The sequence below is a fragment of the Centroberyx affinis genome, unplaced genomic scaffold, assembly GCF_046629955.1.
Source record: "Centroberyx affinis isolate AG114_WGS23_722 - 3 ecotype Tasmania unplaced genomic scaffold, CSIRO-AGI_Caff_v1 ptg000408l_1, whole genome shotgun sequence".
NCBI lineage: Eukaryota > Metazoa > Chordata > Actinopteri > Beryciformes > Berycidae > Centroberyx > Centroberyx affinis.
Window position 1 is genome coordinate 45,259 of NW_027279075.1, and position 24,950 is coordinate 70,208.

The 24,950-nt window shown below is 42.7% G+C and overlaps 1 protein-coding gene across 5 annotated transcripts in view; it reads right to left on the bottom strand.

Moving 5' to 3' along the window:
• Positions 1-4,082: 4,082 nt before the first annotated feature.
• The window catches only part of pde8b (phosphodiesterase 8B), a 39,947-nt gene continuing 19,079 nt past the window's right edge, over positions 4,083-24,950 (bottom strand). For 2 of the 5 annotated variants that reach the window (XM_071516506.1, XM_071516505.1), the window contains 20 exons: positions 22,035-22,225; positions 19,600-19,659; positions 19,341-19,398; positions 18,875-18,963; positions 18,649-18,727; positions 18,375-18,515; positions 18,183-18,271; positions 18,021-18,075; positions 14,524-14,575; positions 14,259-14,336; positions 13,498-13,574; positions 12,392-12,556; positions 11,813-11,858; positions 10,856-10,985; positions 10,010-10,208; positions 8,018-8,235; positions 7,753-7,878; positions 6,964-7,123; positions 6,515-6,644; positions 4,083-5,115 (listed from right to left, as the gene is read on the bottom strand). In XM_071516506.1, coding sequence (XP_071372607.1) covers positions 5,006-5,115; positions 6,515-6,644; positions 6,964-7,123; positions 7,753-7,878; positions 8,018-8,235; positions 10,010-10,208; positions 10,856-10,985; positions 11,813-11,858; positions 12,392-12,556; positions 13,498-13,574; positions 14,259-14,336; positions 14,524-14,575; positions 18,021-18,075; positions 18,183-18,271; positions 18,375-18,515; positions 18,649-18,727; positions 18,875-18,963; positions 19,341-19,398; positions 19,600-19,659; positions 22,035-22,225 — 2,253 coding nt within the window. In that variant the 3' untranslated portion in view covers positions 4,083-5,005. Of the gene's footprint in view, positions 5,116-6,514; positions 6,645-6,963; positions 7,126-7,739; positions 7,879-8,017; positions 8,236-10,009; positions 10,209-10,855; positions 10,986-11,774; positions 11,859-12,391; positions 12,557-13,497; positions 13,575-14,250; positions 14,356-14,523; positions 14,576-17,999; positions 18,076-18,182; positions 18,272-18,374; positions 18,516-18,648; positions 18,728-18,874; positions 18,964-19,340; positions 19,399-19,599; positions 19,660-22,034; positions 22,226-24,950 lie in introns of all 5 variants that reach the window. The other 3 variants (XM_071516509.1, XM_071516508.1, XM_071516507.1) reach the window with 3 other exon arrangements.

The window sequence follows — 24,950 nt, forward strand, 5'->3', positions numbered from 1 at the left end:
CTTTCACTCATGTGGTCTTGCTGGCAGTTGCTCCAGATGTGTGCAGCCAGGACAATGCTGATATATTCTCAGGGATGGGACAACACGCATGTACCTTAGCCAAGATGGGATTTGGGTGGTTATACTGTCTTCTACAAAATAATCAGTGGTAATATCTGGAAACAGACTTTTTCTTCATTTGGACCATCACCAGTTGTATTTTCCAAAATCACAGTGTAAGGATTCACGACACAATTCTGACGCAGCAAATCCTGAAACCCAGATTTAGGAAAAAAAAATTATCCAAGCACAACTGGTATTTCCAATCAGAAGCACTGACACTCCTATGTTCACCTGTGGACCTACTAAATTAAATGTTATTTTGCAGTGTCCTTTAAATTAAAAAGTTACCACTGACAATAAAGGGTAAAAATCCAAAAGGATCATTGTAAGAGCGTCTCAATCCCAATACACTGCAGATCATCAACAGTATGGTCCACCTGCATCAAGGGTCAGGCAACTAGAACATCTCAACACTTAAAGACCTCACCTTATCCTTCAACTCTTAGTTGAATGATCAATATTATGAATTTAGTGTTGTGCTAGAGGTATAACGTTGTAGTTTAATTAAGATTAACTATTAATATTGCCATTTCAATAATAATTACAGTTATTAGTTGAGATTCCAAATTAATAGTTAACCTTAAGAGACATATGAGGCTAATCTTTACATATTGTAGTAATATTTATCTTAGCGCTTGTGCCACCTTATGAAAATTAATTATTCATAATCATGTGACCCTATATCCTTGATGTCAAGGACATCCCCAACATAATGTTAAAAAAGCTGCTGCCGTTGAGTAACAACTTTATATTTCAAGAATGCTTTAATTGTCTCTCACAAATACATTTTAAGTTTTTGACAGAGAACATCAAAATAAGACATCAGAAACCAGAGAGGGCAAATACATAAAACTTTTAAAAGAAACATGGTGGATTACTTCTAAATGACGTCGATGCAGAAGCTTTTATCACTACAATGCATCAGGCAATAAAATCTTTCAAAAACACAGACATTACAGTAGTCATGGCCGATGATGATGAACATTCCTTGAAAAATAGAGTTTATATATAACATATATTATCACTTTCAGATTTCTAATTATTGTTCTGCTTAGAAATTATACAAAATAACAGAATTGGCACATTGTCCGTACCCACGGCTATCAGTGTCAGAGATGGAAGAAACAGGAAACAGGAATCACTGTAAGTGATGAAGGCTTATCATTACATAACAAGCAGTAATACAATCTGGTTCTACCTTAATAGACTCTTATTTAGAAGCGAGGCGCAAGAGACTGGTTGTCATCTGATCTAATCAATATCATCACATTCCAGTCATTACTGCTTACAGAAAAGGCATGTTGTCTGTATGTGACATGTAAATCTGAAATATCTGAATTGTCTGTGAATAGAAATCTTCATTATAATCTAGCAAAAATATCTTCTCACTTGATTAATAATAGCAGTCATATGAAACATTCAAAGTTCGTGCCACATTTCAAGTCACTGTACAAAATGGGAATCTTGTTTAGAGTCAAAGTTATTGGAATGCATCCCTACAACATATAACAGACAAATAAAGTTAGTAAAAGGTTAAAACAAAATAGGTATAACGCTAAGGGAAATGATATGGTGGCCTAGCTGGATATTGACAGTAACAGTAGGTACAATAGGTAGTTTACAGTGTATTGCAACAATAGCGAACCTACACAGTGAGACATGAGAAGATTAAGGCATTAAGACCTTGTTCCATGACAAAAACGATTACATCATCATAAATATATATCGTACGTGGGTGTGATTAATTCCATCTCTGCGAATCAGAAAGTGAACTGAAACCATAACTGAGAAACAATCATCAATAGTGGAATTTACAGCTGATTTGACATAGAATTGATCCGATTGCACCTGAAACAATTTGAAACATACAGCATGTCCCATCCTCGCCTCTTTAAGAACCTCATGGATGTACAAAAGTGGTAAAATGTCAGGACCATCATGACAGAACTATTAGCACTGACTCGCCAAGTCAACTCAAAAACTATAGCACAGACCAAACAACATTCCCAAGTCCCATGTTTTATTTCAAAGGTCTTCTGAAATAAAACATTTATGGCTTTGTCTCGTGGCTTTTTTTTTTTTCTCAGCAGAGGATTCACTATTTAAACCAAAAGAATACTTTTGTTTTTCCGTAAAGACGACCAAAGAATAAGGCACCTGTAAGAAGCTCTCTGTGCCTTTGGTTAATACTGAAATTTTAGTTTCCTGGATTAGCATCGACACACACCCACACACACACACGCACACACACACACACACACACACACACACACACACACACACACACACACACACACACACACACACACACACACACACACACACACACACACACAAGCAGCAGCATGTCCTCCTAATTAAATCGTGACCACCGTAGTTGTAGTGTTGGGAATAGATGTGGGAATGCATAATGATGAAATTACACATCACCAAAACAGCACATGTATCGGAATCTATAGCTTTTACCACTCATCACCATTTTTATTTATAATAAGTAATCAAATCTTCTTGATTTAACAACTGATTTCAATTGTTTTCTGTTATAACCAATAGTGTTTCATCAGCAAATGTTAAGACTAACATGAAAGTGATTAGAGAGGTAATATATGTCACAGGAATTTGTTAATTAGCTGACTTAAAAGATAAATAATACTGGTTCAATGGTGGTTCAATTCTCAAATATGACAAGTATATAGTTTCTGTTGATAAATCACTGACTTTGTTCCTTTTCTATTCCCAATCACAGTATGGTAATCACTACATTTCTCTGGATCTGACCCATCACCCTCACACAATTGATCCACCATTATACAATATTACATAGTTCTGCAGTACCCACTTTTAGCCACCAGAGGGAGAAAACATCATATAAATCTAATGCTCCAATGGCTCACTGTTAGTATAGTATTTTCTTTTTTTTGTAAATCTAAACAATCTAAAGCTCAAGTGCTACGAGAATTCGACCAAATGAGAACAAGATGGATGTAAGGTGAACTGTGGCTGTGGGATTTGCAGACATTGAGATAAAGCAGAACTCTGGTGGGCTCGTACAGTAAAAACTGGTCTAACAAAAACCATCTGAGAGCAGGAGCTGATTAGTGCTAGGCGCAGAACAGACGCTGGCCCACCGACTTGTGTTTTCTCAGGCTGGATCTAAACAAGGTTCTGCTGCCGCCTTACCCGTCCGTCAGGCTGCTGTGAGGTCCATTTCTGCACAGACCACACAGCTATGCTACTTTGACAGCGGCACTGCAAGACCCACAGAGAGAGAGCAGGGCAGGAAAGAGCTGTGCAGCTGTGTAAAAGTCAGTATAACTTGATTGTGACCACTTTTCAACTGCAGAGTGATAAAATAGATCATCATACAGGCAACTGATGTTTCCCTTAGAACCCAAACCTGTTTACTCTCAAGTCAGAATAGATTTTTTTTTTTTTTTTTTTTTTTTACATTTGGGAAGTAGCAATTGTCTACAGTTTGTGTCCTGTCCAATGTCATATAATTGAATGTATGTAACACAGTGACCTCTCCGTGTTGAAATGAAAAGAGGCATAAAGAGTCCAGATACAGTACATTTCTGTGCCTCGTTTGTTTTGAAATAAAGCTCTTACTGTATAACACCGATGCAATCTATGTTTTAGGTCATCTGAGCTCCATTGTCATCACTGGTAATTAATGCTGTATAGCCTTCACAGTGCACAAAGGGCCGTGATGTAGAACAGTTTCCCCTAAGACTAATGTTTGGGTGAGATATTGCGCCACCCATCATATAGCTACATGAACATCCGATCCAACAGTTATCAGAAATACATCCCTCATTCAATTAGACTTCTGTCCCTGCGGCTGGGCATTCAGAAGAGATGTGTGCTGGCTGGTTTTACCCTACTGAATGGACCCGGTTTTGGGATTTCTGCCCATATCTGGGGCGTAAATATATATTATTCAACCGTGCTCTTACAAGTGGGAAAGGTATGGGACCTCTGAATGCTAATTTGGTCCCAGACACAATTCTGTGTGTCTCTTACGCCTCATCACAACTCATACTAAACTGATGCTTCCAGCTGAAAGCGGAGCCCACAGCTGCACGTTTACATGTTGGCAATTTAAGAGAGAAGTTTGATTTGAAGGTTATGAGAGAGAGAGAGAGAGAGAGAGAGAAAGAGAGAGAGAGAGAGCATACCCATGAGTGCACACATGTACACGCATCTCCTAACAAGCGTGAACAGATCTCTCTCTATATGCCAACATTCAGTCTTAAGTTATAGTTCTATATATTTTTCGTTATAGTGCCTCCAGCTTTGGTCACCATCTTATTCACAACATTGCCATTACAGTAATCATGGATGAAAAGTAAAAAAAAAAAAAACAGAGTCAACTCAAAACTGACAAAAAAGGAAAAAATAACAAGAGGGAGCTTAAAACTGAAATGTCTCGATTAGCTAAAGTGCAGTTTTCTAGCGTGTTGTATTTGCTCTTGTCTGGTGCAGATTGTCAGGTGAGCCATGAGGTCCACAGAGTTTCATAGAGGTGCCATGAACAATACATAAAGGGGCCATAAAGTGGCAAAAGAGGGTTGGCAGGGGTTGGAAGGGCTCTAAAGGCCCGTCTCAAATGACAACCTATTCTCCGTTGGTAGCGCACTACCTCCAGCCAGAAACCACACAGGGGAAGAGGCTGTGATTTGAGATGGAAACAGTGTCTCAGTTTTCATCAGTCAGTGATGTCTCTGCTCTCGGGGGGGTCCTGGTTTCCTGGCTTCGGGCCCCCGGATGTGTCTGAGGGCCTGCGAGGGCGTGGAGCTCCGAAGGATCACAGTAGAAGAGACTAGTTCCAGCGCGGGGCTGCACTCGCTGTCCCCCCCCCTGCATGGAGCGAGGGATGGAAGGAGGGGAGATGAGGAGTCGGTCAAGGAGGAGGGGGCGGACGCAGGCTCTTACACTTCATCTCGTCCAAGTTCTTCCAGTACTTGTAGTTCTCTGACAGGTGTTCCATGAGGCCGGGCAGGCTGGCAAAGGCTGGGGTGAGATATAGAAAGGCTGGGGTTGGCTCAGGTTAACGCCATAACTGTACAGATACACATATACATGGACACATATATGCATGCTTTGCAGGATTGAAGAACTTCTGGGAAAATAAAGGTTCTGCAAGTGATTCTCAAATCCAGGAGTAAACAGCAAACACCTACCGTGAAATGAGACACCTGCTATCACTCAACATCCTGTTATCATTCCAAATGAGCTATTAATGAGGAATATGTGAGTATTTGTGTGAGCATGTGTGTTTGTATGTGGGTGGGAGTGTGTGTTTGTGTGTGTGTGTGTGTGTGTATGGGGAGGGTGCTGTTAGTTCATGTACAGTGTCTAATGTTATGTACACTCTGCAATGTTGCTCCCACACGAAAGGACAGCTGGGGCAGAAAGGTCTCTCTCTCTCACACACACACACATGCACACAGCGCATGGCTTTGCAGTGTGTGTGTGTATGTGTGTGTGTGTGTGTGAGTGTTTTCTCAGAACAGGGCCCGCTCAACCCGTGTTGTTTACTTCCTCGTTTCCGGCCTTGTTGATGACCCACGCTGCATCTTTGCATGAGCCTGGCCCAGCGATGACCCCGCTGTGACCCAGCCATGACCCTGGTGAATTGAAAGCGGTTGCATGTGTGAGCGTGTGTGTGTTTTTGTGTTTATGTGCGCGTTAAGTTCCGCTTGAGTGCGTCTCGACCCCCCTCGACCCCCTACTCCCCACCCCCACCCCCCACCCCTTCAAAAGATTATAAACCCCCCCCCCCCCCCATCCCTCGCTTTTTTCCCCCAGCTTCCTCTCCCCTGACGCCCCAGCAATCCCTCTCCGTCCCACTGGCATTTAGAATCTTTCCGTGACATCAGAGCTGTGTTGACAGTAAACAAGTTCCCTCTTGGGGAGACTAAACTGAAGGGAAACTACAGTGGGAATAGGGGGGGGGGGGGGGGGGCTACCCCTCCTCTCCCTTTCCTATAAGCTCCTATCCTGCTCTCCGCCACATGGGAACTAGAAAGATGAAGAATTAAGAATGAACAAAAACAATGAAGGTAGGAATGGAGGACCGGAAAATGGAAAATGGGCGCGAGAGTGAGAATGGGGTGGAAGAGGCTCAGTTTCTAGTTAATAGAGCACAAACAGGCCAATCCCCTATGGGCATGCTGCCCATCTGATTCACCCACCCTGACACCTTGACCTTTTATCAGCACAATCTGACTTACTAAGAAATCAGTGGGAGGCTTATCCAGGAACACACTTGCCTGCTTGGAATGGGAGTGGTAGGGGAGAGGCACTTAACATTAACATACACACACACACACACACACACAAACAGAAAAGCAAGCAAGCAAGCACGCAAACACACTGTAGCGAAGATAAAGTGTGCCAGTGTTCTTACCGTCCCAAGCGTCAAACATATCCGTGATGAAGTAGTCTATAAAGGAGATCTGAGATTTGGGCACGCTGCAGGTGTTCCTATCAAACACTGGCATCACCACTGGCAGCCCCTGTCTCTTCTCCTCATCCGTCTGCGGGGCGAACACACACAAACACACACAAGTCAAGTCATCGGAGAGAGAGAGAGAGAGAGAGAGAGAGAGAGAGAGAGAGAGAGAGAGAGAGAGAGACCAAAATGGAATGACAATAGCGAAGGTAAATCGGTAGCTCTTAAGGTTAGGAGGGATACATGAAAATGAAATGAAAATGATGCTGCTGTGACGAACCCCCCCCCGCCTCCCTCGCAGAGGTTGCTCACGACTTTAAAATGTGTCATCCCATCTCTCGAAATGAGTCGCTGCCGTAGACCCATTCCTCTAAATCGCTCTGTCCCCCCCCTCCCCCCCGCACCTGTGCAAAGTACTCCTCGGAGATCCGTCCGGCCCACTCGATGCACAGCTCGAGCGGTCGGCAGGGGTTCGCCACATCCGCGCACTTGATCATCATCCTCTTGATCAGCAGCCGGTTCTCCGGAGAGTTCCTGATGTTGGCCTGACCTTCACAGTCACTGCTCTCACTCTGGTGAACAGACAGAAGAGACATACATGCACAAGTGTACATACATATGCATGGGCACATTCAGAAGGCAATACATGTGTGTGAGCCGCACACACACAAGGACATACTTTAGGAACACATACACATTCACTGACCTCGATGTCAGCGCTGTTACTCTGACATTGAACTGTGTGCTAACATGGAGACTGATACGCTGATCATCAGAGAGGAAGTTTTTGGACTAATGCCCTGGAATGTAACTCTATCCGTAACAAAGAACTGGCTGTACGCAGAGATAACTCCTCTGATAGCTGATATTCTTGCATTAAAGGCAATAACTGTAAATAAATTTAAACTGAGGTCACGTCAATCGGGCTTAATATGATGTATTCTTTAATAGCACTATTAGCAATGAAAAATGTCCATAAGTGAAATTCAGATGATTTATTCTCATGCAAAATTCCTTTGGCTCCTGGTCTCAATGGACACACACACACACACACACACACACACACACACACACCCATCTCTTCCATCTCTCTCCTGAGATCTACCAGATTGTCAATCCCCTCTGGTCACAGGAGATCTGCTAATATGTAATGAGCTGTAAAACAAAGACACACACTTACATTTGAGCTGGACTCTTCTATGGCAGCCATTGGCTTGTTGATGCTGTTGACGAACTTGTTGACGTGCTCAAAGTGTCTGGTCATCTCTGTGGCCAGCACCATGTCAATGATGGCCTGCCGCAGCGTTCGGAACTGATTCCTGTATACAGTGAAGGAGCGGAGCAGATGCAAACAGACTTGGATCAGTCTAGTGCTAATCTAGTGCAGTCTAGAGGCAATCATGGAAAAAAAAAAAATACATTGACCTAACTGCTGCCACCGTGTTCCCCCTGCCTGACCTGTCAATGTTCTTGAAGATATTGCTCTTGCTGTCCCGGACGGTGAGCTGGAAGGCGAGGGCTGCATGGTGGCTCTCCAGCACTGCCGTGTCGTTGTAGAGGATCGCCAGTTCACTGCCAGCGTTACACAAGAAGGAGTTGGTCCTCCCCGGGTGGTCGACATCATGCACCGTGGCTGCTATCAACGCCGCCACCTCATCCAGCTGGTCCAGACTGCTCTGAATAAAACACCAGAGGCAGAGGGCATTGTCAGTACTGGACTACACAACCCACAACGCACTATCTGTGACAAACACAGATACTGGCATACCAGTTGTGCAGTAAGAATCTTGACCAATTATTGTGTAACAAGGTTCGTGGATGTGTTATGCCAGTTGCAATAACCACAGTGTTTGTTTTAACTTGGTTTGGTTAGTTGGGAGAGTTCATGGCCTTTAGTGACTTGGGGGAGACACCTCTTCCTTCTCAACCTTTTGCCTCTCTCCATATAGAATATGCCATGGTGTAATTGAAACAACACAACAGAAAATTACCACTGGTTATTTTGGTGCCTTGAACCACTGGTTATAGTTAGTGGGAATTACCTAAATTTCACGGGTTACATGGGCAAGGTTTTGCATGTGGTATATTGGGTAAAACATGTCAATTCTTACAACATATGGCCCATATTCATAAAACTCATGGGCAGGGTTAACGACAAGGTGGCGTAGTGGTCGGCATTTTCCCTATTCATAAATGGGGTTTACTGCCTCAGGTTTACCAATTGCGCTCTTTTGGCTTGTGCCACCGCCCGCTTGATCATTTGCACGTCGCATATGGGATTTTTTCAATAATAAATGAAATATCTCTAAAAGCTTTGTTTTGTCAGTGTGTTTCAGCGCTGTCCTTGGAAACAGGTGTTAGTGGTTAATACAGTTTGTATGGTGTGACACGACCTCTTCACTCAGTATAGGCCTACGGAGTTCTGCTGGCAAGAACGTCTTTCTGTACATTTCTGACATTTCTAGTTTGCGATCCATTGGTCTTGTGCAGGGGCATGGATGATCAGGGGGGTGCTTAATATGCAGCACTTCATTTAGATATTGATTTTCATTGGCTTTCACCTAGTCCAACATGGACAATAACACCATGATAAAGTGTCTCTGCAGCGATAGCCACACATAACTTTATGAATCAACTCAAATTACCGCACCACAGATTTTAGGAGACGTTACATTGGAGGTTAATCCTCTCCACTTTTGAAATGTTAAGCATTAACAGTAGAAGAAGCATAGAGTAAGAGAGTATTACAGACCAAACGTTGCCAGATCAACTTCCAGTAAAAGCTCATACTCAGCTCAAAGGTCCCATAATATTAATTTTTCGTTATTTTGTTTTCAAATATACTATGGCTAAGGATAAGAATAATGTTGGTTAATGCTGCAAACTGCTGATTGGAGGGATTTTTAGCAATATTGTTTAGTGAGGGGAGCCAATCAGGACCATGTCCAGCTGTGATACGTTGACTGGAGTTGGACTGTAAAAAAGGGTGGATTTTTGAAAATGTAACCACTCCAACAAAAGTTAATTTTATCACTGTCTCCATTAAATATCTTTGATCATACATGTATACTAATAGAGGAAAATCTGAATTCCTATAATATGGATCTTTAAAATACCAAGCTAAAACAATAATTGATAATCACAAACAAATGGTCACAAATGGTCACAGGAGGGAAGATATTTACGGGTCAGAATAAGTGCTGATGGAAGAGAAGGCAAATATTAGGATCAGCTCAAGGCTTCAGCTAAGGAGCAACCTGCTGAGTAAAACATGAGCACATGACTCAGCACAGTGTGACTCATGAACTACATCTACGCCAAGTACAGCACCTCAGACCTACTCTAGTGAAACAAATCCATGGGTTTGTCAATCCGTCAGCACACCAACCAAATATTTTAAATTGTGTAAAATGTGTCTATCTGTGTGTGATCGTTTTTTTTGCGTCTAACCTTGACCCTCTCTTTGCGTAGGAAGTAGGCGGTGGCGTGCAGCACGTCCGCGGCGTGCGTGGAGTTGTGGTAGGAGTTGGAGGCGTGGTAGCTGCCCTCGATGACCTGCAGCCAGGAGCGCAGCGTGGCCTCCGAGCAGCTCAGGAACTCACACACTCCGAAGCCCGTGAAGATCTTCAGCCCCAGGTACGTCAGAGGTCTGCGGGGGTCACACAGAGGAACGGGTGGATGGAGGTGAATAGCGCTTTTTATCAATATTTTCCTGTCCTTAACCCGATACTTTTGCTCTACTCATTCTACTTCATCTCAGTATTTTCCGTTATCCTGTTTTCCTGCGTCTTAATCTTATTGAAATTCCCTCCTTACATCCGGTGTTGGGCAGTAATGCATTTCTTAGTATTGCATAACAGTTCTATTATTACTTTTCCCAATAACAAGTAGTATAATGAATTAGTATTTCATTTGCAGTTATAATATTATAGTTTCAATCAAAAGCAATACCACCCTCTAAATATCAAATTGAAGTTGCCTTATCCAAAAACTATGAATATCCCCATCCTCTGAGAACACTGGTGATCAATTGGTTTCCCTGATCATTCACAGCAGAGAAAAGAGTTATTCAGATTTGTGAAGGGAAGAGAGGACGGCAACCGTCAATTTTGGCGTAAAAGAAATGCAATGTAACAATACTTTAGAAATGAGTACTGAGCAACAAGTAATATATTGACTTTTCTTCTTTTTTTTTTTTTTTTAACATATATTGCCTTTTTTGAGTATGAGCCCTTCTCCTGTCTTCTCCCTTCATCCACCCCCCCCCCCCCCCCCCCTCCTCCTTTCTGTTTGTACCTCTTGTGTGTCGCTGCCTCCAGCTCCAGGATGTTGAACTCCCAGCGTTCCTCGTCATCCAGCATCTCGGCAATGGATGGAGGGACATCATTCAGAGTGACCGGGATGGCCAGCTGGCTCTGGCTCATATCTAACACACACACACACACACACACACACACACAGATAAAGGCAGATAAAGAGCAAGGTGTGTGAGGTAGAGTCAGATAAAGGGTTAAGACTGTATCAACCTTGGTCGTCTCCCTTCTGTCCCCTACAGACATCAGCAGGTGCAAACATACTGGATAAGTGTGTGAGGAGCTGTATCAGAGCAGATGGAGCAGCAGTCTGAGTAGAGAATACATTTTCAACCTGATGAAGTCTTTCACAGTAAGACAGGACTATTTCTCAGAAAATAGATGAGATAACAGAGATTATAGGTTCAGATGTTCTCTCAATTAAGCGCTCTGTCTCCTGCATAAGTCATCATGACTTTAATCAGTACAATGGGGTTACGCAATAACCCTCCTCCATTGAAATGTAAGGAGTCACACTGGAGAAGATTGTAATGGGTTCATCACGGCAATAGCCAACTTCCACTTAATATTTATTCATGAGAATCACTTAAGGCAGTGGATCTAATTTTTGTAAGGGAACCACTGTGGTCAGTATAAGTCATTGTTGGAGCCCCACAAACAGTTATGATTACTGTGCTTATTAACTTATTAACAAAGCATTCACTTTTGGAATAGATCCAGACTTCTAGAAACCTATTTATTTAATAAACTTTTTTATTGTTTTAATGATTTGGAAGGACCAAGGACTTGAAAATACTGTGTTCACTGCAATAAACTACGGGAGCAGATCAGTTGCAGAGTGAGTAAAAGGTACTTTGATATATTAAAATGATAAGATATAATATATTAGAATGATATTATACATGATCAGTGATATAATATGATGTCCTTTGAAACGTACTTTTGGAGAAGACATACTCGTTCCCAGACAGTCTCCGCAACCCATCCTGAGGGAAGAAAACAATAAATGGTTTTATTAATTACAGCTACAGTAGGAGAGAGCATCACAAAAAGACTGTTTAGTATCTCAAGCTGTGCAAACCCCACCGCTCCATAATAATAAAGCTACAAAACATATTCCGCAAAACTAACAAATTCCCACTTTGGCAATCAGTCTGTAATCCATTAGATGGGCTTAAATTAGAGAAAAGCTGGTTAACCGTACTTTGGTAAAGTGAAATCTTCCTAGCTGGATGTTGCCACGCTCAGTGGATTGATCTAAAAACTGACTCTATCTTTAGAATAGACCAAAATATTCATGTTCAGTGACTCACCTCATAGTTGAACTTATTCAACAATTAAGCAATAAACAAAGCACCCCAAAAAATACACATTTGATTTGTTTTTGGAAGCCATGGGGAATCTAGCTCAAATTTACGCATGAGGTAAGAACATTTTTACACACTATTTCTCCTCAAAAAGTGTTTCTGTCTGTACACCTGTGAGCGTAAAAAGCATAGGTATCTGCACCGCCTCTTACACTCATGAGCCCCCCGACGAGGTCGTTCGTGTGGGGGTCATCCTCTTTGGAGGCGAGCTGGGGGGAGTAGAGCTCAGTGGTCCTCAGGATCTCCAGCACCCGGTCCAGAGCCTCCGCCACCGTCACCGGACTGCTCTCCTGGGCCGCATTGATGATGTTTATTACCTGGAAAAGAGGAAAAAGAAATGTCATTTTTCCGTGACAAAACAAGCAGTAGATACACTAACACACACACACACACACACACACAAAGGCCCCTGGGCAAGGCAACAACAGAGCGCTTCTTTCTTTGTGCATCTGTCATGGAGTTGTGCATGTGATGCCAACGAAATCCTGTCTGGGGCAAAACAGCTAAATAAAGCTGCTTCTCAAACACACAAGAGCATCACAGGACTTACAGTAGGAGGCAGACCAAAGGCAATGTGAGGTACTGTGTACAGTACAGGCACAAAGCACCCGCTCTCATAGTATCATGACAGCCAGGCCATGGAGAATTCAGAAGACCCTCCTGGTAAAGAAATACCACACCTCACCAATAACCTCACTGATAATTCTGAATGTCATTACAAAATGTGATGGTCACAAATACATATTGTAATAAATGCCTTAATGTGGAGGACTTTAACTGTGTATAGAGTGTGACTTTCAGACCAGACCTGACTGATGCAACGCTATGTCTGCAGAATGGTAAACACTCATTTGGAACTGAGGACCTTCCCGAAAATGTTCACAAATGTTTGTAAAATATGCAGAACTGAACATAATATGATTAATTGCAGTTTTCGTTTTTAGATTCTCAGAAGACCATAAAGTACATTTATGTGATATTCCTACATTCTAAGAAACATCATTTCAATCATTTGAGTTTAAAGTGGTTACAAAACAGCTCACATGGAATTATAGAATTTATTTGAAGAAGGTCCCTGTAGATAATACTTTTCCTTTTAAGTTTTCAGTTTCAGTTTTAGTTTTAAGTTGGAATTCTTGATCACGCCTCACGACTTTCAGGCAAAAAAACAAAACAAAACAAAACATAAGAGACAGGGTAAAAAAAGGACAAAGACACATAAGACATGTGAGTAGAATGACAGCATGATGCACCATACCTTGGTGATGGGAGCCTCTATGGTCATGGAGTGAATCCGAGCCACAGAGGAATATCTTCGGTTCTGTAAACTGGGGGCTGCAATGCAGAAAATTCAAATGAGATAACCAAAGGACTTTCATAAATCAGTAAATGCATGCCTACTTAACAAAATACAAGTTTTATATTGCATTGGTATAAGCATACTATGGCTTGAGTTACTTTCCGTTAATATAGGTTGTGAAGGAAAGACAAAAAAGGAAAGGAAAATGTACGGATAGGGGGCGTATGGGGATAAGTGTAATGGAAGATGAGGTGAATAGGTATGCAGAGAGACAGAGAGAGAGAGAGAGAGAGAGAGAGAGAGAGAGAGAGAGAGAGAGAGAGAGAGAGCAATTACACTGAAGAAGAGAGAGGGAAGCAGAAGAAAAGCAGCACTCAGCACAGACACCTGAAAATAGCAGCAGCTGCGTCAAAGTGGAACGAGGAGGGAGGCATGTAATGTCATCAGCCCCCGACATCTCTCTTTAAGATCTCTTTAGTTCAAGCACCTACCATAACACAGTCTGACTCACCATCTCCCATCGTCGCCTCATTATTTATTTCTTTTTTTTTTTTGCCTATTCTTCCTTTCATAACGGTAATTTTCTCCCTTTTCTCTTTCCTTCTCTCTGTCATTTTCTCCTTCCCTCGCTCATCTTCCCTTTACGGCGGCACAAACCGGAGCTCCATTCATTCCAACAAAGAAGCAAGTGACAGGTAATGTGTTTTTAACGGTCTTACCGTCGCTGCCGCGAGAGCTGAGTGACCTGGCGTCAACCGAGTCTTTCCTCCTGTCCCGGTGACGCAAAGAATGGCACTCTGTAGGGGGGGTTAAAACCTTACATTAAAACCTACAATACATGCTTAGACTGATGGAGAACAAGAAAGAGAGATAGATTTACCCTGAAGACGAGATGTTATTCTTTAAAAAGCACTTCGAAATAGTGCTACTCCTAAGTTCTTAATGGTTCTTAATTTCTTAATAAACAGTCCAATCAAGGTTTACCTGACTGAGAATGTTCTCCGCTGCATCTCTCTTCCTTGTTGAACTTGTGAACCTGACAGAGAGAGAGAGCAGGAGCTGATTAAGTTGAGATCTGGATTAACGACCAACAGTTGCTGTCGGTTCATCTTCGCCGCAGTGTGAAGAATATAATCAGACAAGAAAAGGAACGTCGCACATTTCCTGCTCCCATACAGCAACGCACTGGTGGGATTCATAGTTCTGTCAATACGAGGTTTGTGTGAGCTTGGGAATCAAGGTGTCAAGGAATGTTTACTTGAATCTCACTTCAATCTCATGTATCAGACTTACAACAGGGGTATAGTGAATGGGTACAATGAACGTTTCACCCATTCACCCACCCATTTTACCCAATGAATGGTTATTATGGTAACTATCCTCATGCTATAAAACCATTTCAAAACCCATGGAACAAGCTCAAAGATGCATGGTGGTCAAGCTAAAAAGATACAAGGTTTCAAAACCAAAATTTGCTGATCAAATGCCCAACAACCATGCACAAGTAATAGAATATACTGTATTTTTGAAACTGAATATACTGTATACTAAACTCTGTTAATATTATAATATATTACCAAATGTATGCTGTATTTTTTAAATAAAATATATAGTATACTTAGATATTACAGAGCAATTCATTACACTGGATGTGTGCATGGACGTTTAATATTTTGAAATGTTCTGAACACTTCATTCTCCTAAATGGCTCCATTGCTGAAGGTTGTAATGTATAATCATCAATATGAATGCGGGCACTGCTCTGGTGACGCCAAGAAGGTGAGCATGTCCCCAAACCGCTTTTACATAATCTGGATGCTCTTTGACTCCTGGTAAGTGTAACTTCTTTAAATATGAAAGGCATCACTGCATCACTGCATCACTGCATCACTACAGCCTGTGAATACCCTCAGTATGTTCAGAGGCCTGCAAGCCCAACAGAAATACAGAGAAAGTGGATGGAAGCAGTAGAGCTAGGAGAGAAAGAGTGGGAGAGAAAGACAAGGAGTATGTTTGGCAGACGGAATAATCTGTTCATTCATCAGCAGGTGATTACTGTCTGTGGGAGGAGCCGAGCCAACAAGCAGTCTGCAGTGTGTGACTTGTTATTGTGAGGAGTGGAGTCCAAACGACCAAGTCAAATGTGTTATTCATCCACTTTTTGTGAATAAAAGCGATTCTACTTCTAATTCTGATATCATTTTTGCAAATAAAAAGATCTTTTACTAGATGACCTATTAATGAATAGCAGATGGTAGCTTCATGAGAAGGATACAAAGCAGGTCTACTTTTAGTAAACTGCACCACCACTGATTTTAACATGTGGGTCCTATGACATTTTTGCCATGATGAGTTGATAACTGAGAGCATATTGCTACATTTTCTCCATGATCACAATGTTTGTTAGCCGTTTTACACTGACTCATCACTTACAAAGGATTCCAGTATAACTTCAGTCTTTACACCTTGAAAAGCTAACAAACTCACCATATTTGATGTAAATGTCATGCTAATCTTTTAACTAAAGTATAAAAAAAAATGCTCCAATCTTAAAAGATTCAGCACCCGAAGAAAAGGCAAAGGAGGTTCTTCTTCAGAGGTTGCAAAACAGACAATAGTTGCTCTTCTCTTCTACCAGGTTATGTGTAATCTCTATTTTAGAGTCAATTTAGAAAAAAAAGTTCCCAATCGCTTGTGGAACTTGACAATTTCTGTTAGGAAATAAAAATAGCTACAATTAGAATATAGTTTATACAGTTTATTCTGTATAAGTGCATTAGGAGTCTGTCAGTATATCCAGGTCAGTCACATGCCCTGGTCACAAGGGTAGATGTGGTGTTGGGAGGAGAAGTGTGGGAGGTGGGAGTATATCTGACCTCAACCCAGAAAGGACCTTGAGGTTGTATGGAACAGGATCTGAGACAGGGAGAACCAGTGCCCTCTAATCCGGTTACAGAGGATTTACGCTGCCAGTGACTGACTGTCCACTCTCCAGTACACTGATGATTATGCATAATGCACATGTATGTACGCATACATCCAAACATACATATACATACATATGTTTATGTATAAAAGCAGAAAAAAGATCATTTGGATAGGCAGAACAGGCTACACTAAATGTTGGTTAATTTGATTTGGCTTTTAGAATCCATGTCACTCTCTCTCTCACAATTGCTCATTTTCTCTTTACATCCCTTCTTCTTCATTTCTATCTCGCTCTTTCTCTCTCAGGTCTCCAGTGCGTCCCATACTGAGTAAATAGGATTAAGACAGTATAAACACTTCTAATGACATACAAGGTTGCCAGATTTAGCTGGCTACATCTTAATGGGCTTCTTGGGCTGCAAAGCACAAACAGACATCTAAAAAAAAAAAACATCTTTGAATTAACTTGACTAAAGCTGGGAAATAGTTGAGATTATGATGGCCCTTAACTGAGAGGAAAAGACAAACAGAAATGACCCTAAAACCTGCTATAAGTCTAGAGTGCTTAGACAAATACTGCTAACTAAACAACACATTGAAATGGAAACCATGGTCCACAGCCAAGGGTCTGGGTGGGAAAAGAAAGGGAATAAAGTGTGGGTTTAAGTGCTTAAAGGAAAAAGTCCTAAGCAGTGATATCAGATCAGTGCTCTACTGAAAGTTCCTCTGTGGCCTTGGATAGTCAAATGGATAATGCTGTTATCATGCCTTGCCTCCATTCCTTTCCATAATGTGTAGTGCAATTAAATTAAAAAAGGACAAAGTGTGGTATCTAATAATCAGTGGCGAACATGGAATACCATTCAAAGTACCAATCCCTTTTGAACTGTGAGATTCTGTTGGGAAGGGATGACTATATTCACTACCACGGTTTCGGGAATGGGATCATTTGCTGCCATGTCTAAGGATTCCCAATTCCACCGACCAGGAATGAATGCCATTTGGCTTTGGCGTGCAGATGCCAGCGGCTGACTCACCTTGTGTACACACGATGAAAGTAAGCAATGAGCTAAGGCTAGTCAGAGTGCAGCTTTGCCTAGGTATAAATAGCCCTGGCGCCTGGCTGCTAGCCCTCGCAGGCCTTAGCGGGGGATCCCAGTGCTTAGCCATAGCTTAGCATAGGATGACGTTATTGGCCTGGAACCCAGCTGAGACAAGCGACACACACCTGCTCCTGAGCAGGCACACTGCACAGCAGAGCCGTAAGCCAGTAAGGCTGCATGCCTTTCACTTTGTTTGATGGACCGTGGAATTGAAGCATTGAATGTGTTTAAATCCAACACTTGAGCTTACAGTTCATCTGAAGTAGTTATCTAACAATAACTGCCAGTTCTGTGATACTTGATCGGTAAATCAGTAATTGACGATTTTGCAACATCTACTGCCTTCAGAACATCTTCAACTTGTCTTAGAGTGAAGGTTAACAACTAGTGAGGTCTTCAATCATCATCAACCATCTTTCACAATCTAACAGTGAGTTCACATTGGCTCACCTGCTTATTGTTGTCACTGTGCGGTCTCTTGATGGCTACAAAATGTCGAATCTTCCTGTGGGGAGAAACGGGAGAATCTGTCGTTGATTTCTATTTTGCACTCCAGACATACGTATCTTGGAAATGTATGTGACCAGTTTCGGTTGTGCAGAGATTGCTTACCCTCCCTGGCCGATGACGGGCGTGATCTTCACATGTTGTTGTATACTGTCTCCTGACTTCTTCCTGGCGTAGTAGATACCCTGCCATTCCTTCACAGAGGACAGAACAGTCAGGCAACACAACAGTATCCTGTTATTGGATGGATGGATGGAGGGATGGATGGATGGATGGATGGATGGATGTGTGACTGACCTTTCCTTTTTTGATACACGTATTGATGGTGTCCAGCAGGTCAGCTCTGTTCTTGTCACTCTTGGGGAGTTCAGTCAGTTCCTTCCCTATCAACTCCCCCTTGTGGTAGCCCATCATTCGCTCAAACGCTGGATTCACATACTAAGACCAAGCAAAGGTTAAGGTTAAGTTAAGGTTTCTGCGTCTGTGTGAGTGAGTGAGACAAAGCCAGAGTGTATGTGTGAGAGTGCATGTACATATACAGTATGTGTGTGTGAGTGTGTATCTCCCCTACCTGTATGACGTGGTCCTCACTGGTGATCTCCACTGCCTCCTGACAGTGCTCCAAAGCAGTGAACACAGAGTTGCACGCCCTGTGGATAAATAAAGCCACAGCCATTAATCACTAGTGTACAGGATTCACAGAGAAACACCAACATCACCACCATGTGATTACATACTGGATGATGTATTGTGAGAGTGTTAAGCGTGTGGTTGAAGAGGTTTCCCCCCCACTGTACCTGAGTTTGAACTGGCAGCGCACCTCTCCATGTTCAATCTGTATGAGCTCATTATAGCAAGCTGACACACTGCTGTTCTCCACATACCTCTGGAGGAAAAACAAGGTGAAGCGGTGTTAGAAGGAGAGGGAGGGGAGCGGTAAAACTGAATGAGTCAGAATTTACTCAGTGGCGTCTTGTTTTGCAACCTCCGACGTCATTTTCACACCATCAAACACCCATAACAATAACTGCCGCTCTCAAAATGCGTAACACGCTGCTATTTCAGTGTGCGACAGCTCCTAGAGTATCAAAAACAAGAGTAACACATTCAGGCCTACATATGGTACAACAGAGCTAAGATGGATCATTTCGAATTAGCATGTGTGAAAATGCTGTTCCACAGTCAAATTAGCAACAGGGAGTACCATTTCTCCACAAGCTCGCATTAATATAAACACAAGTGAAGGTAACTTAGTGGACATACTCTGCTGAATCCAGCACAGAGGAGAGGGAGAACAGATGGCTCCTCCTGATCAGGCGGTCTATACAGTACAAGACACGGACAAAAATGCAACATTACCATGTGCAAACATTTTTCATAAATATGTTTAGTATACATAGTGGTCCACAGGTATTGTTTTTCAATACAAAGCCTAATCTTGCAATAATTTCTATTTCTATCTAGTATTTTCAGCACTACAGTAAGTCTACAAATGAATGACCAGAGGTAAAATCACACCTACTTTTGTGGCACAACGGCTAGGAGAACTGTGTTTTCAGAGGGCTTTGTGGCCCGGATCAACCTGGAGGGAAAATTAACATGGATTAAAAGTCGACAGGAGAGCATTTTGAGACTAATATGTATTCATTTCATCCACAGTTTGAGCTCATGAGAAGTGGCTTAAAATCAGGTACAGGATAAACATGTGGGCAGATTGGAGGTGATGTCATTGCCACAAGAGAGGGGAGAACATTTTTCTACTTTGCACAGACCCACCATACACAGCATCTGCTTCAGAGGCCGGCCACAAAGCCACAGCGCTGGCAGGCCATGAGGGAAACCGGTTTGGGGGTGGAGGGGAGAGAAAAGACAGAGATGGGAGGGGGGGGGGGCAGAAGGGGTAGGAAAGATGATGGCAAGGGTCCTGAGGGGGATGAGGACGGGAAGGAAGAAGGAAAGATAGGGAGAAAGTAGTGACAAGGAGAGGAGTGAAGGAGCGATGGACTGACAAAGAGCAGTTGCCAAACCGTTTGCGGTAATCGGGAGACAGGAGAGACGAATGGATCTGTTCTTTTACTTTGGGGAAAATAAATCACTAATAATAAATCACTGTACAAAGTATATCGTGGTTTGGCTCATAGTGTATCCAAGAACTTTGGATGGATGCACTGTATCTAACAGTAAGTATAGCCAAGCAATCTTCACACATTCATGGCTGTGATAAAATTAAACATACAGATAGCTTTCACTGCTTAAAATGCTGAGGAATATTGACTATTTCACTGCTGGCAAAACAACAGCTTAAGCTACCCACACACTGCAAGAAGTAAAATACTAACAGACTGCGAAAAGGGAGAATGTTTCACACTAAACCAAAGGCCTTTACAGAAATCCTTGTTATACTGACTGAGAGGTGCGCTCACATGGTGATGAGACAAGCATGGACCACATATTAAACTACCATCCACTGGGATCTCTGTTACATAAACTGGATTCCTTTGTGACAAGACAATCAAAAAGACAAAAAATGAATATCCAGGAATTATTAGGCTACATTATTTTCAATAATCAGAGATTGTCATATGATTGTAATTTAAATCTCATCACAAGATATTCCAGCCAAAGATGACTTGAGGGTTAGATTTAAAATGTGGAGATCAGTTGCAGCCCACAGTAACCTACACAACACTTTTATTATCACTATTCATCAATTTGCCATGCATATTTTTTCATGAGCTCAACACTTAGTGTGACAACTGTTAGTCTTAATTTTCAAAGTTATATCTCACACTACAGGAATCTATCCAGATTTGTTCATGTTCAATTTGTAAAAACGTGGCATGTGTGTGGCATCCAACTTATCTCCACAAGCCTTTGATTTGTAAAAATCCAACGTTTGAAATACAAGTAGGGAATCAGCTGGATCGAAAGGCACACCATTTAGAAGAGGTACAAGAATATTTGTGCCGACTGATAGTCTCAACTGCCCCAAATCTGTTGACTCAGCCCAATCTTAAAATACCAATGAGTACCTGACAGCATGCATGCATGTGACATAATGAGCACACGGCAGTGTAGCTGTACAACAATCAAAGATGTGAAGGAAAAGAGATTAAATTCTTTTTCTGAATAGTGGCCAGTGGCTTTTATTGTGAAAAGAACTGAATAGAAACTGGGCACGAAATTAATAAAAAAGCCGGACTCCTTGTCTAGCTTTTAGCTATGTACTTCTTTGGTTCCTCTCCAAACCAGGCCACTATCTGGCTCACGGGTCAGCCAAAAACTCACATCATGCAGCACGCGCTCACTCAAGTGCCACTTCATTTCAGAAGCCAGTAATTCTGGTATTGAGTATCCAGAACTTGTCCTGCTACAGCCACACACTGTGGGCAGCAGCCTTTTGTGTTGCTTGTTCCAGCCAACAAGCCCGACTAACCCCAGGTGTGCAGCCTCAGGTTGGAGACGCCTGTAGTGCTTCCAGTAGGCACCAGATGGAGCCAACAGGTGGGAGCATAGCAGCCCTCCACCACAATGCCCCTTAGCAACTTACTGTACAGCTGCTTTTAGACATCATGCACTTCAGACACCCTTCCATATTGCTGTTGTTGGGTGAAAACCTTTTAACTCCAATTTTGGTGATTTCCATGTTTTCCCTTGAATTGAAGGACTACATGTTCCTCTACGGGTTGAGAACAGTCTCATTGGCTTATAAAACCCTTTCGAAACCCATTGGAAAATGTCAAAACTGCACGGTGGCCAAGGCTGACCACAAAGCTGTTTTTCTTTGTTCCTGAAAAGCTGACAGTTTGGAGATTCAAGGTTTTTCACCTGACAGCGGTGATATGTAACAGGAGGAAGAGGCCAGCTAAGTGTGAAAGTTCAACTACTTGATGGAGACACAATTCAGACAGACAAAGAGAAAACAGACAAACAAACAGAAACACCAGTAAGGCTCACCGGCAGACGGCCTCAGGCTCAAAGTAGCGCGAGTGGCGTCCGTCTATGACCACGATCTCATGATGCTTGTCGAGGAAGCACTCGACGGCGGACTCAGGCGTCCGGGCGATGTTGCAGCGGAACCCGGCGCGGTCGCAGGCCCACCAGAAGGCATCGCTTTGACTGTCCTCCTTGGCGAACACCAGCAGGACCTGAGGGGACAGGGAGGGTCGGACGCTGGGGTGAGACAGTGCTGTTACCGTGAGCGAGAGAGAGAGAGAGAGATGGATGGATGGATGGATGGATGGGTGAATTTGAATGATCATTTTACCTATTTGTAAATTGCCTGTGTGTAAGAGCCAAAGGAGCTAAATCAAGGAAGTCATCCAGTCTTTAGTGAGGAGAACTTTTGAAATGAAACAGGGGGAAAGGGAAAGGCTATGGCGATTATTATAAGTAGCTTTATGTTGGAATAACATTGAATTAACAGCTTCTTTACTAACCCTTAGATAAATGGAGATGCAAACAAAACTCTCTAAATCTGATGTTGATCTGGATGACATGTAACAGACTCACTTCAGCCATAAAATCTAGCAGTGAGAAAGAGGAATATAGCAGGGCAATTTTTGAGGACATTAAAAAATTGAGAGTGAAAAAAGCGTTGTTCACGTAACAGCCAGTCTAAACAGACTACATCACACCAGAGAACAGTGAATTATTCCTTTATCTGAGGGTAAACTGAGCAGCAGATAATCACAAATGAAAGCTGTATTTCACACCGACAGATGTGAAGCCTGCAGAGTGCGGACGCATGTTTTTGATCCCACACTGTGGTTTTAGCAGGAACACACCAGCCACCTTTGGTAAAGTGGTGAGGAAATAAGAGACACATAAAGACACATGTGCTCCCATGCATGCATGCGTGCACACACACACACACACACACACACACACGGGCAGCTGGGCTGTGGCCAGAACCAATAGTACTCAGCTCTGCCTCACAGCATCATCACCTCCTGACTCCCTCTAAGGACAACAAAGGATAGAGTGACAGAGGGAGTGCATGGAGGTGCAACAGAGAGCGAGAGAGAAAAAGAGAATGAGTGAGCGGGTGAAAAAAGGAGGCTGCTAAAGTCATCACTCTCCACACTTCCTACAGGGTCTTCAATCAGAACTAGAGAAGGAGAGTAGCTCAGAGTGTGACATCTATCTACCTTCACTCCTGGAGACGGGACAGACAGTCACTGGCATGAAAAAGGCAGGCAGACGAAAGAAAAATGGAAGAAGGAAAAGAAGAAAGGGAAGAAGAAGAAGAGAGGGAAGGAGGGAGGGAGAAGATGAGGTGGTATTGGTGAGTGCCTGTGAAAGGTCCACAGCCTTTGATCCAATGCTGGCTTGTGTAACCATGGCGCTGGTTTGTGTAACCATGGTGCTAGTGTGTGAAATTCCACACAAACAGGACCCAGCCGGCCCTGGGACCACGCCGTCCCCACGGATCTCTGACCTGCCGCCCCGGTCCGGCACCGACGACAAGCCTGGTGGGGGGTGGGGGGGGGCATTGGTCCGAGTATGCACATTTAACATGCATGCAGAAAACAACCTCATACTGTGCCTCCCTCTCTCACATACACTCCTGCTTGAACGTGAATTACTATAATGTCTTGTAAGTGGAAGTATGTTTACACAACTACCTGATTGCAGTGTCCTTTAAGTAAAAGCATGCGTATACAGTTACCTACACTAGCCAAGTGCTTCCACACAATCACTTAACGGAGAGCCGTGTATGAAGAGGCCCCGCCGCTTGTGTTCAGCTGGCACCGAGGCCTGTCCTGACTGCTGTGGTGAGCTGACTCACATATTCAGAGTTCAGAGGTTAATCCGCCATGTTTGCACACCCAGGCCAGACGCCATCTAAAGTCGGGAGATTCCAAAACACAGAGACGTGTCACTGGGCTAACTGGCTTTGAGCGCTGCCTGTCTGTGTGGGAGTGCACCGGCTTTTATTTGAAGGAGAATAACGGGCCATTGAGATCCATTGTTATTATTTTTTATTTGCCGTGATTTTTACATTGTGCTACAATTCCAGAGCCCAGAAGAGCTAGTGAGGTTGTGTACAATCACACTTATTGATTGTACACAAATTTGATTGATTATGACTGATAATTGATATAAATTGATTTATTATCTTTACTGTGCAATAATTTAATATGACACAACTGCTTTTTTTTACTTTTGCTACACAGTGTGACAAAATGTTATTTTACTAAGCCTCAAAAATTAACCAGCACAATGCACCGCAGTTAATTATGTGCGTTGCAAAGCACATATCATGCTGGCTATAAAGCCCTATGTGTAATAATGAAGCTCTCATCATTGTGTTTGATATTGCATGTAATAAAAGCCACTAGTGTTTCACTGTACTGCTCCCAAGAGCAAAGTTCTATCTTATTTACTGTTTAAGTAGAAGAACTGCTGAATTAAGGCAATGGAATTACCAGTATAAGAGATACAAACTGTAGATAAAGTTTTTTTTACATATAGTGCATTTTGCAAGAATTCATTTACAAAGAGCAGTTGCTTCGCCTTCATCAATCTATTTAGTGGGTGAAGCGCATGAATCATTAGATAAGCTGGACTAGAAGCTTATCTAAAGTTGAAACTCTCCAGGGCTGTGAGGGAATAGTAAACGTCAAGGAAAACTTGCAACATATAACTCTCCCCTGCGGAGCATTTTATCTCTCTCTTTTCATCTCTCCATTCCTGTGGAGGGAGGGGAGGCGGGAGAGGGGGGGGAATTAGGTCATGGATCCAGCAGAAGGCTGGAGCGTACGAGTGCAGTGTGCTGCTTTGGGAGAGCAGTTTGAGGGTTTTATGGGGCATGTGTTTAGGTCTTAGAAGGCTTTTTAATAAAGCCTCTGGTCCCTCCACCTGCCTGCG